Consider the following 12,696-nt stretch of genomic DNA (forward strand, 5'->3'; position numbering starts at 1 on the left):
TCAGACCGTACAACCACCTCGGGTCCTCAGGTCAACTGAATCAGAAACCTCTGAGGCAGGGTGCAGCAATCGTTTTAACCAACCTCCAGGTGATTCTGATGCCCACTCCATTTGAGAATGCCGCATTCCAGTGAACACTCCCCCAAGATGTCAGAGAATGAAGGTGTCGCTTTGTAAAGAAGTTAATTGTACGGGCATGAACTAAACTGTCTTTCCTCCAGCCAACTAAATAAATAAATAAACAGACAAAGCTGATGCTTGTATCAAGCAAGAACATGGAGCTATAGTTTAGGAAATATCATGAGACCAAACTATTGTTTAATGCATGAGAAAATGCTTTCAGCAGCTCTAAAGTTATCCCCAAACGATCGTTTTAAAGAATTATTGTGTCCCTTGATGTCAATGATAAAGTAATGTGAACCTGTAACAGCATAAATAGAAGAAGAGTATGGGTAACCCCAGTTATATAACACTGGGGTCCGTGAAGCTGCTTACTCCTCTTTGTTGGTGGCTTCACGGACCCCAGTGTTATGTCCCTTCCTCATTATTCAGGACTGCAGTCTCCCACAAACGAGTTCATGGTTATCTGACTATAGAGAATGAGGCTGAACATGTCAACAATCAAGGCAGAGATGAAAATAATAATTAAAAAAACCCACCTTCTATACTTTTCATGATCTTTTTTATTTAACATACATAGTACATGTAAAACAACTGGCATAAAATTCATAAAAATACAATGCTTCTATGCAATATCACTTTATTCCTGATACATCCTTTCATGTTCTCCTTAGTATCATTGTTCTAGTTTAATACAATCCTTCTTCTGCTAAGCAGTTTTAGAGGCTTATCTCACAGAAATCCTGCCCCAACTTTGTTTGTTTCTTTTTTGTCACGGCAACAGCTATTTTTATCGCCTCTCTGCCCATCCTTACCTTCCTCACACTAAAGCAAAAATATTTTTAATGCTAAAAATGAGTAAAATACTGAGCTTTAATACTGTTTTGTCATGTATATCGAAACTACTACTATTCTACTTTGCCATAAAAGATATTTATAATCTACAGCACCGGCTGCTACCAGATGTGACCAAGGCTGAGTGTGCAGGGCAGCCCAAGGCCTCTGTTCGAAACTCACGGGCTTAAAATATAATCATAGCTTGCTGGTGGAGTCACGTTAATAAATGCCATTACAAAAGGATTCGTTGGGGGTGGGGAAGAAAAAAAAAACTAACTTGACCACTTTTAACTTTTCCCAGCATACGAAACAATCAAAACAGTACTTTCATGTTTTTCCTGTACAGAATCTCCAATCATTACACGGGAACTTATTGGGAAGGGAATTATCGGAGGGTGGGGAGGATAAAGAATGGCTTTGAAAGTACAATTTTTAAAAACCTGTAACCGCTGGAGGTACAAAACAGCCATATTTGGTGCAGAACAGTCACAGAGCGGAGCACGCTTCCCTCCTCCCTCCCACCGCGACCCTCAGCCACCTCGGCCTCAGGTGCCCTCTTGCCATTTTTCTGGATTGCTGCATCATTGCTCAAATTCTACTCCCAGTCCACAACTCCCCAGCTGCTTCCCTATTTTCTGAAACTGGCAAAAAGCCCAAGAAATAAAAGTCACCCAGCAAGCGAGGAGGAGGGGGCGGGCACCTGAAGACACTGGCACAGAAGCTCCGGCCGGAAGGAGGCTCCCCGGGAAGGCGGGCTCTGGGGCAGGCCGGGGGCTGCACGCTCGCCAGCCCAGGCTGTCCTTGCAGCTGTCTGCTCTAAGCAAGCTAGTGCTTCCCCCAGACCAGGCTCGTCCTTGGGCTCTGGTGAGAAGGCAGAAAGGGAACAGCTCTTCAGTGGCTCCCAGCAGTGGGCACCGGAAGCCATCCCTGAGGACTCAGGTCTCAAGGACAGTCCACAGTGAGGTTAATCTGCCTGCGGTTAATAAAGAGAACACTGTATAATTAAATGTGTAGTCCGTCAGAGTCATGGTTTGCTTAGAATTTAAAATCTTAAAACCGTTTCTCAGAACTATGAGGATTCGCTGTTTTGAAGAATCTCATTTCACACAAATTAACTTCTAAGAAACAAAAATTCATAGTAGGAATTCAGAGCAGGTTGGGGACCCTTTCAAAATAAAAATAAATAGGAAGGGAAAAAAAATAAAGAGCAAGGCTGAATATATTCATTCCTTTGTACTGAAATGATAGTTTTGGGGATCAAAATTATAACATAAGGCTTAAGGCTTTGTCTTACTAAAGACAGGCAATTTAAACAGTAAAATATAAAAACTCCATTCACTTCTCGTTACTCATTTACTTTTCCGACAGAAAAATTAGTCACGTTTTATTGTATCTTAATAGTAAAAGAAAAACTACACATACTACATCTACTATTCCACTGTAAACTATGCCTACTCAAATGCACTACATTTGAGTCATTCAAAATAGTGGTTCTTAAAACTACAATTAAACATGAAAAATTCTGTCAATGGTTTAAAGGTATTAAAGTATAAACATCTGAATAATACTAAAAATGAGAAACATACACAACTGCCATTAAATTTTTTTAACCAAGAATAAGTACTTTCTAAGCAACTAAATGAGTAAATAACACTTATTTGACAAAGAATGCTGGGAGAGAAAGCGGGAGAGAAGGAGAGAGAGCAGACACGCTGTCACATGGTTGGTGGTTAGAAGAATTTGGTCCTGACCACTAGGTCCAAGAATCTGGATTAGTAATGGGCAGAAAATGCTTCATTAACAAGAGCAACAAGACACAGCAGAACGTGAAGAAGTGAAATCAACAGATAATTCCACATAGCAAATACCCATGTCTGCCCCATCTGCTCTCACGGAAGCTGATGACAGGGGCCGACACGACTGAGGAGCTTATGACAATCACTGAAATGTCCAAAAGACGAGAGCAAGAGGCAGAAAAAGAAGCAAGGGGCATCAATAGTCCATAAACTAAAATCAGCCCCTACATAGTTCAGAGCTCACGATACTTTCATATCATCCTTGCCATGAGCCATCATGTTTTTTACACAAGTAGCTTTGCTCGCTCACTTTAGAACAAATATTTAAGTCAGGTACAAACATATACTCATTTGCATAGCAAATTTTAAGGGGTGCATTGAAATAGTAACCAACTGATTAAGGTGTTAAGTATCTTTACAATCAGAACGACATTCAAATTGACCACATGAAATGTTTTCTATTTGAAAACAGTTACCTATAAAAGTTTTTGGGATCTGAATTAAAAACAAGGCATGAATTATTAGCAAAACATTAAAACCATTACTGATGTACTTCTCTGTAGGCAGCAGTCACTCTTCTATAACTTCTAAGACCTTGTAAACACTGTTCTGGAATACAGTGGTGAAGTGTGGCTTGGAATCCTTCACCAGGAGGTTACATAAGGGAGGTTTCCCAGCATTAGCAGGGTCTTCCACATCCCAAATTTCAGGCATACTGCACCCAGGCCTAGAAAAATTAACGTACAGATTAAAAATCAAAGTACATGATACACGGCAGATGAAGCAGAGCACACTTTTTCTATTCCTGCCCTCGTTTCATTTTTTCTATGTAAATTCACTTAGTTTAAAAAATCCTGTTATAGTTATCTATATTTATTTAAGCTGCCATAAATTCTCTTTAGAACAAGGTGAACGCAGCAAGTGGACTATAAAGAAGGAAACAGATGTACAAAATACATGAATGCAGGTGGTGGGGTAAGACAGATCTTGCTTCAATTCTGCAACAGTTGGCTTAGCAAGGATGTGGTGTTGGAGAGCTCACAGTCTCTCTCCAGATTTGTCAAATGGGGAATAACCATGATGTGGGTATGGGTTATGAGGACTCAGAGAGAAAGACTGTACCTAGTTAGCACCGTGCCCAGAACACAGACAGAGGTAATATGTTATATTGACTTAAAAATTATAATTGGCAGATATGCTTAGTTCACATTTTTGCAACTTCCCACTATTGTCTCCTAGAATGAGTCAACTTAAAGAAAACCCAGTGGTGTTCAGTTCAAGTCTTTAGCTAAATGCACAATTAAATTTTATTTTTTTCACAATTAAATTTTAAAAGCAATATAGTTTATGAAGAACAGAAGTGAAATTGATATTATGTGGTATCAGTCCCAATAACTTCTGCAGATGGCTTTAACATTTATTTTAAATCTAAAGCAGTGTTATAGATATAACTGCTGGCTTTCACTAGGGTTCACAGATTTCTTTTTTCTTTTTGGCTTTTGTTACATTGAGGATTTTTATGTTATTATATTCCAAAATGTCAGTGTTTTCTTTAGGACTTATGATTTCTATGTCTTGTTTAAGGAATCCTTCCCTATAACATATCATGAGAGTATGCATTGTGTTCTTCTGTGAAAGTTTTAGAGTCTGCTTTTCACAGCTAGACTTATAACTCATCTGGAATTAATCTTTCTGTATGGTGTGAGGCAGAGATTTAATTTTAATTTTTTCCATATAGATAGCCCAGCAACTCTAGGGACATTCTTATTTAAAGCAATTTTTTTTTAATGTTTATTGATTTTTGAGAGAGTGAGCAAGAGAGGGCAGGGAGAGAGGGAGACAGAGAATCTGAAGAAGGCTCTGAGCCATCAGTACAAAGCCTGATGAGGGGCTCGAACCCACAAACCATAAGATCATGACCTGAGCCAAAGTCTACACTCAACCGACTGAGCCACCCAGGTGTCCCATATGATTTATTATTTGTCAAATCCATCCTTACCCCTATTGATCAGTACCTGGCATACTACTTTCAAATCTATATTACCTGTTTTATAATCACCAATGTAATAATGGATTCAGGCAAGAGTCAAAACTGGATGCAAGAACTATCTGGTGAAAGGTTGAGAAAGAGGATAAACAAATGGCCTCTAAGTATCTTTACAGATTTCCTATTAATTCTATAGGAGATGTGCCTCCTTAATATAGAGAGATCAGGTGATCAAACTTAGCATGACCAATGATAGAACAAAGTGATCTCTACCTCCTGATGTGACACAATACAAAGTATACAACCCCTCTGATGTCATAATCTTGCCACAATTTGCCAAACTGAATCTAATCACAAGGAAGGAATTAGACAAATCCAGACATGGGACCTTTCCTCTAAGACAACTGGCTTGGACTCTGGGAAAATATCAACAAAAACAAAAAAGGGCAAAAGGGAGTTCACAATCTCCTATGTGCTATTTGAGAAATTAAAACAAACAAACAAACAAACAAAAACAGAAAAATACACAATACAGAATAATTATAGAGAACTGACAACAGCTTATGTTTTGTCATAGTTGCTTCACTTTAAGAGAAAGAAACATTTCCAACATGTCTTTTTAATCCCCAAGTGCAGCCCCGCTTCCCTACCTCTACTATGGGGCAAGAAGCACATGCCTTTTTCTTCTCAATAACATCTTTAATTTGAAACTGACTAATCATCCAAAAAGTGTCAAAATATAGGCCTATCAAAAATAAAAAAATGAAAGTCACTGTCACTTCCAAAGCCATTTCTCAGAGGTGACCTGTGTAAACAATCCAGCATACATTCTGCTACACCCATTTAAAATTTTTTAAGTGCATTTATTTATTTTTGAGAGAGAGAGACAGACAGGGAGAGAGAGACAGAGAGAGTGAGTGGGGCAGGGGCAGGGAGAGAGAGGGAGAGAGAATCCCAAGCAGGTTCCATACTATCAGCACAGAGCCTGATGTGGGGCTTGAACTCATGAACCGCAAGATCATGACCTGAGCTGAAACCAGGAATTGGACGCTTAACCGACTGAGCCACCCAGGCAACCCTCAGCTAGACCTTTTTAATCCAACTTCAGACACACACATACAAATATAGGAATGGACAGATTTATGTATACAGATGCTCCTGGGCTGCTTTTACAAACAAGAGATTATTCTGGAACTCCTCACTTAACAATAAAATGTGGCCATTTTCCTACCTCAGTACCTAAAGACCTACTTCATTCTTTTTAATAGTTGCTAGTACACCTATTAATTAGCCACTCTTTTATGGGTAGATATTTTGTTTCTCATTTTGCCATTATAAAATGACATTGATATAAACATTCTTGTGCCTATATCTTTCTGCAAGCTAAATTAAAAATTATTTTTAATGTTTATTTATTTTTGAGAGAGAGAAGACAGAGTGCAAGCAGGGGAAGAGTAGAGAGAGAGGGAGACACAGAATCTGAAGCAGGCTCCAGGATCTGAGCTGTGAGCACAGAGCCGGATGCGGGGCTCAAACCCACAAACCGTGAGATCATGACCTTAGCCAAAGTCGGACACTTAACTGACTGAGCCCCCCAGGTGCCCCAACTGCAAGTTAAACTTCTAGAAGCAGCACTATTATCACATCACAGGGCTACACAATTTTCACTTTGCCTCTATCACATCATCTCCCAGTGAGTGTTCCCACGAAGGCTGTTCACTAGATTCTACCAACACCGAGCATATATGATAAAATGAGAGGGCTTAGGTTTTCTAAGCCATTTAATTTTCTGACACATGCCAAGGACAAACTGTTGCCACACTGCAGGCCATGGGTAGTAGAGAGCGAAACATACAGGCAGTAGAAAACTACCCAGTTCCTGAGCTCAACTGTTTGCAGGAAAAAGAGAAGGTAAGAGCTGCCTTTGTGAGCTCTGTCTGCCTGAGTGTAACATCCTTTAGTACTTATCTGCGTGTACTGGAGCTCCCCCAAGTCAGCCAGCGAGGTCTTTAAATAGCATTATTGAAAATGGGAATAATTTTCTTCTGAATTCATGTGTTTTAATTTTATGTCAACTCTATTATCGGAATTAATGAGATAGAAAGCAGAGAACTGAGAAGAAAATAGTTAATTAAAAACTCATCTACAACTTGCATTTGAGTATATTTTCGTACTTGTATTTGAACATGGGGTGTCAAGTATTTAAGGAATAATCAAGCCACACAATTAAAGCCACTGGTGGGGCGCCTGGGTAGCTCAGCCAGCTGAGCATCTGACTTTGGTTCAGGTCATGATCTCATGGTTAGTAAGTATGAGCCCTGCCCTGGGCTCTCTGCTGCCAGCGTAGAGCCCACGCTGGATCCTCTGTCCCCCTCTCTCCACCTCTCTCTCTCTCAAAAATAAAGAAACTTTATAAAACAAAAATTAAAAATAAAGCCACTGGTAATGAGACCACATAAATGTAGGGCTCACCAACATGCTGGGCACAGATTAAGTGCTAGATAAATATTAGGTCCCTCTTCCTTTTCTTCTTCCTTTTCTTTGAGTTCTCCATTTACTCCCCCTGTTCTGACAAATTTTTCTCTTCCAGTAACCTACAAATGTCTCAGGCATAACTGAAATGGACAGTGGGGGCCAAGGCATTAAAGGCATTTCTACCTAGTTCTGGTAGAAAGTTCTGTCAAGAAATGCAGTCTTCCGACTGCACTAAATATTAGTCCTTATTCCCTTTCCTCTTCTGAGTTCCCCATTTGCTTCCCTGGCAAAACAGAAAGCACAGCTTGTGTTTTGTTTCAAGGTTTAAGCAGAGTGCACCTGTCTAAGGTTTCCTGAGATTTAGTATCAGTCTGGCTTAAATCCTGTAGTAAAAGGAGAGTGCTGTTTTAGTTACTGAGTGAGGAAAACAGATTAGAGAAAGTCACCTCTTTAGCCTCCTTCTCTCCACTCCTGCCGGAAAAACACAACAGGGGCAAGTCAAGATCCAGACAGGAAGATCGAGCACGCACTCCCACCCCAAACTCTCAGTCTTGGTGCCCAGAAGTGGGCGCTAAATGGAGAGGATCCAAAGCCAGTGAATTTACTGCTGACCTTGTTTAGTGAGCAAGATTTGTTGCCATACTTCCTAAATTTGTCTTTCTTCCCTTCTTGTGTATAAAACAGTAATCTGCCCATCAGAACATGAGACTACTACAGCAACGCACATCCAAGGAGTTCCATCAACATCTTAGAATATAAAATGCCTTTGGGGCGCCTGGGTGGCTCAGTCGGTTAAGTGTCCAACTTCGGTTCAGGTCGTGATCTCACGGTTTGTGAGTTCGAGGCCCACGTTGGGCTCTGTGCTGACAGCTCGGAGCCTGGAGCCTGCTTCGGATTCTCTCTCTCTCTGCCCCTACCCAACTTGTGCTCTGTCTCTCTGTGTCTCTCAAAAAATAAATAAGCGTAAAAGAAAAACTAAATAAAAAAAAAGAATATAAAGTGCCCCAATCTCTGTGATTTACACATATTTAAAATACTATGCAAGATCTGGGGGAAGAAATGAAGAATCTTGAATCAAGGCTCATCATTAGCATGGGAACAAAAAGGTCATAAAACATTATTTTTATGTTCCAGTAACCTATAAGTGCCTCAGGATGATAATCGAACTGGGGAGCAAAGCCCTTGGCAATAAAGATCACAATGCTGGTGGAAATCTCTGACAAGAAGTTTTTCTTGCAAGTTCTTCTAATCGCAAATGTCAGCCTACCATTCCTTTATTACAATATCCTCATAAAATTGTTATGAGAGATGCTTATGACTTCTTTATTCTAAATTTATGTAACAAAGTTAATTAAAAGTGGGTATATGAATTTCATATGTATTCTCTTCTGTTTATAAGGACATAAAACATTTTCTAAATTATGACTCTAAGAACATAAACATTTTGTATAGATCTTGATTAAATTCAAGTCACTTGGGACATATGCATTGGAAAATCATTCAGTAATCAACAGTTGTTTGAGTTTCCTTGTGGGCTATGTCACAGAACTATTTTCACTCCTGAATCAATATTTAATTATTTTGTCTTAACACCCTTTTGTATCACTGAAATACATGGCGAATAAGCCACAAATGATCAAGCCACAAATACAGCAGCCTCCTGAAGGCTTCTGTTTAAAGAGTAGTGAGAATTTTAAAAATAATAGTTCTCCATAAATACTCTTATTTTCTAATGAAACTGCTCATGTCTGTGCTCCTCATGGATCCAGCGCTTTGGTATTTTAACAGCAAGAAGCTACAGGCATCTGTGTGTAGTCACCGAGGTACAACATCTCTAAACAGTCACCTTTACAAGTCATATTTGCTTTTATGATCTTACTAACCTCTGCTATACTCTGCTTAGTGAACTTCTCTGTGGAAATAGTTTTAAAAACTATAAAGCCAGGAAAATGTGGGTCACGGTAAAGTTAATTGTTTTCCCACTCAAATAAGATGTGAAACAGCAAGAAAGAAGTGTCACTGTAAGGGGACGCCGGGAGGGGGCCCGTCTCTCACGGGGCACGGCGTGACGTGCAGAGACGTAGTGTGCACAAAGGAGGCTCTGACTCTCAGCTGTCTGTCTGACTTCATTACAATGAGACTCTCCATTATTTGGTTTCAGACTCTGCAAGTCTTTTTAAAAGAGAATACATCCAACTTTAAATAAAAGTTTTTAAAAACATCGCAGGCAAATATGAGCGATTTGGGAAATTATCAATCAGTACCAATATAATACCTTTATGGTTGGATACACATGCAAATCATTATAAAAGAAACATATTCGTAATGACCAGAAAAGAAAAACTTGCAATTCAAAAAATGATCTAAAAAGTTCTTTCCACTTATACTTTGCTAAATGTTATATATATCTCACACATACGACTAGTAAAGCACTTGCCATAAGACTGAATTAATTTTTCATGTCTTATGCATATAAAATATTAACTGTGTTGAATACTCACTTGGATCTTCTTATACACCAGGACTCTTCTAGAATGTAATAATTCACTTGTAACTTTATCAATTCTCGCTTCACTTCTTCAGCTGCTTTTCGACTATACATTGAGTAAACTATTTTCGTTCTGGCTCTTTAAAGAAAGATAATTGGGCAAAAGAGTTTCAAGATTAAAAGGATGCAGTCAACGCACTTGGAAGAAAGCACTGAATGGAACAGGAAGGAAGAGTCTACAGAAGAGTCAGGTCAAGAGAACTTTCTTCTCAGAGTTGCTGCTCAAGGGCCCCAGGGAGGTCAAAAGGACATTTAGAAGCTGCACAAGAGTCCTGGGAGAAGAGATGCACTTTGATGAACCCCTTCCTTTCCAAACTTAGTCTCCTTGTTCATTGGCTCATTTGTTTTTGTCTCGTATTCTCCATAACTCTATCATACATTAGAGTGAGGCGTGCTGTGTGTGGGCAGGGTGGGCCACACATACACGGCCACCACACTAGAGCTGCAACACAGTCCCGACTTCGACAGCAACAATAACTGGCATAAATGGCTCTCCATTTTGGTCCTAGATTAAAATACAAAAAAAAAAAAAAACAAAAAAAAAAACTAAACCGATTCCACACAACTGCTCTGGAAATAAGCTTGCGGAAATTGGTTTTTTAATGAAAAAGTTTTTTTATTTATAAAATGTATGTCTCACCGTTACACAAAGAATACATTAAGAGGAGTCACCCAGTGACAGGGATAGCTTGACCTAGCCCCAGAAACTGTATGAAAATTAAATCTATGTCCTTTTTAAAAGAGAACACAATACTCTAACTTATGAAAAGTAGTAAAAAACAAAAACCAAGATCATTCTAGTAGGCTACACAGGTGAAAATCAGAATAAAATCTTCTTTGAATGAGATTCTGTTTCAACTGACTCTTGAGAATTCAAGAAAAAATAGCCAAAGGGCACCTTAAAAGCTAGAGGCTAATGAATCTTCTGGGGAGCACAAGGACGGTGATGACTAACAAGAACCTAGGTGGCTTGCAGCCCTGCTCACCTGGAGAAAAAGGACACACTATGATTTCATTTTACTGCCTCGAACAAAAGGCAGAAAAGGTTGTAGATTTATTGCCCTGTGGAGCCTTACCAGTTTGTATCGAACTCAGCCCTCTCATTTCAGCCTTGTTTTCTCCCCTAACTCTATAAATCCCCATTCACCACAGCCTCGTTATCTTGCTGGTTCCCTCACTCACTATTTGTGTGGGAAATTTGTTTCGGGCAACATGAGAACTGTGTACTAACCTTAAACCTGCATCTTCATAATGTGGATGATTCACAATGGGCCGAAGTGCAGAGAGTTTAACACTCGCCATTGTGGGCATGGCACCCGCAAACACCGCGTCTGCAAAGCAGGAAAGAAGGTCTCAGGAGACTCAGTGAGTGTCACAAGGGTCTCCTTCTGGGTCAACTCAATCACTTCCCAGGTGAAAAAACGGAGGCCCAGAGAGGTTCACGACTTAAAGATTCAATGGAAGAACCAGACTGAAGTTGGAAAAATGGCTATCAGCAACCTGGCCTGGGTAAACAATTTTCTTGGGAAGTTAGAGCCTCCTCATTTCATCATTGAGGATTTCTGGGGTTTTCTTTGTTTGTTTGTTTTTGTAATGTCTTAGAAATCTTTCCTGCCCCTGGGAAAGAAGTATCAAATTGGCTAGGAAAGTTTTATAGCACCAAGGGATCCTGGAAAATGATTTAAAATTCAGTCATTTGATACTCAGACAACAAAATCTCCCTTGGATAAAATGCCATACTCCATGAGTTCATTTCAAGGAGGAATGTGCAGGACTAAGATTAAAAACTCATTAGGAAAATAAGCACAACAAAAATTATTTTAAATCTCGCAATGTAAAATCTTGGATAAATTTTGAAAAGACATTGGTATTTAAGGAAAATAGCAAAACAGATTACTAAGAAAATATATATAACATTTCCTTGGCAAACCATTTAAGTAAGATTGACATCTCTCTTTTTCTGAATAATCTAGAAGCAATACTACTTAGAGTAAGGCCACTGGAAGTAAGTTGGGTTTAAGATTTTGCAGGGGCATATGAAACCGTGAGGGAAACTTACCTGGTTTAGTACTGTATTTGATCCATTCTATAAGTTCTTCTTGTGGCAAATTGCTGAATTCCCCTACAATATTCCATTGGGTTTGTAGATTTGCTGAACCCTGTATTGACATTGCTGCTAAGACAGCAAAAACAACAGCACCAGGATGTACTTTGCAAAAGAGCCATCCAAATAGCTGAAACCAAATTAAGAATACGTTGATAATTAGTACAAAGCAGCCTGTATCAAATAAACATAAGTTCTTCCCAGAGAAGAACACAGTCTCTGGTAGAGTCACAGATAAATGATGAATTATCCTACGAAAAAGTTCCAGCAACAATGACCAGGGGGATTAAAAGAATTTTACCATAAGCCTTACATAGGCGGGACATAATTTAAGAAGTTCTTCTCTCAATTTGTGCTAATTCTAGCTTCAGGTAAGGCCAGGACCACCTACATAATTTGTCAGGCCCAATGCAAAAAGAAAAGGTAGGGTCTCTCGTTTAAAAAGTATTTAGAAGTTCCAAAGACCAACAGAAGAGCACCCAACTAGATGTAGGGTCCTTCTGAGTGTGGGCCCTCGTGCGTTTGCAAAGGTCCCACACCTGTGAAGCCATCCCCGGGGCCATGCTCTCTATCTTCAGTCATGGTGCGGGCTTCCTGCCAGCCTCCTTTCCTGTCCCAGCCCAGAGGAATCAGGAACAGCAGCTTCATACCAAGACAGGTAGGTCTCTAGAAAGCTGTCCCTCTTTAACACAACACCAACATTCTGATTGGGAAACTTGAGGCTAGCTGATTTTTCCATTCTAATAGTCCACACTCAATAATAACACTTTACCCCTATTATTCTCTCCTTAATTTCTCTATATGTCTTTAGAGTTAGATTTCAAGCCTC

The 12,696-nt window shown here is 39.5% G+C and overlaps 1 protein-coding gene across 4 annotated transcripts in view; it reads right to left on the reverse strand.

Annotated features, from left to right (window-relative positions):
- Positions 1–660: 660 nt before the first annotated feature.
- The window catches only part of DPY19L1 (dpy-19 like C-mannosyltransferase 1), a 104,824-nt gene continuing 92,788 nt past the window's right edge, over positions 661–12,696 (reverse strand). For 2 of the 4 annotated variants that reach the window (XM_053896718.1, XM_053896715.1), the window contains exons 19-22: positions 11,823–11,997; positions 10,995–11,094; positions 9,717–9,842; positions 661–3,480 (exon numbers count right to left, since the gene is read on the reverse strand). In XM_053896718.1, coding sequence (XP_053752693.1) covers positions 3,324–3,480; positions 9,717–9,842; positions 10,995–11,094; positions 11,823–11,997 — 558 coding nt within the window. In that variant the 3' untranslated portion in view covers positions 661–3,323. The remainder of the gene's footprint in view (positions 3,481–9,716; positions 9,843–10,994; positions 11,095–11,822; positions 11,998–12,696) is intronic. The other 2 variants (XM_053896717.1, XM_053896716.1) reach the window with 2 other exon arrangements.

Source organism: Panthera pardus, unplaced genomic scaffold (genome assembly GCF_024362965.1).
Source record: "Panthera pardus isolate Hobbes unplaced genomic scaffold, ASM2436296v1 HiC_scaffold_8, whole genome shotgun sequence".
In the NCBI taxonomy this organism is placed as follows: Eukaryota; Metazoa; Chordata; class Mammalia; order Carnivora; family Felidae; genus Panthera; species Panthera pardus.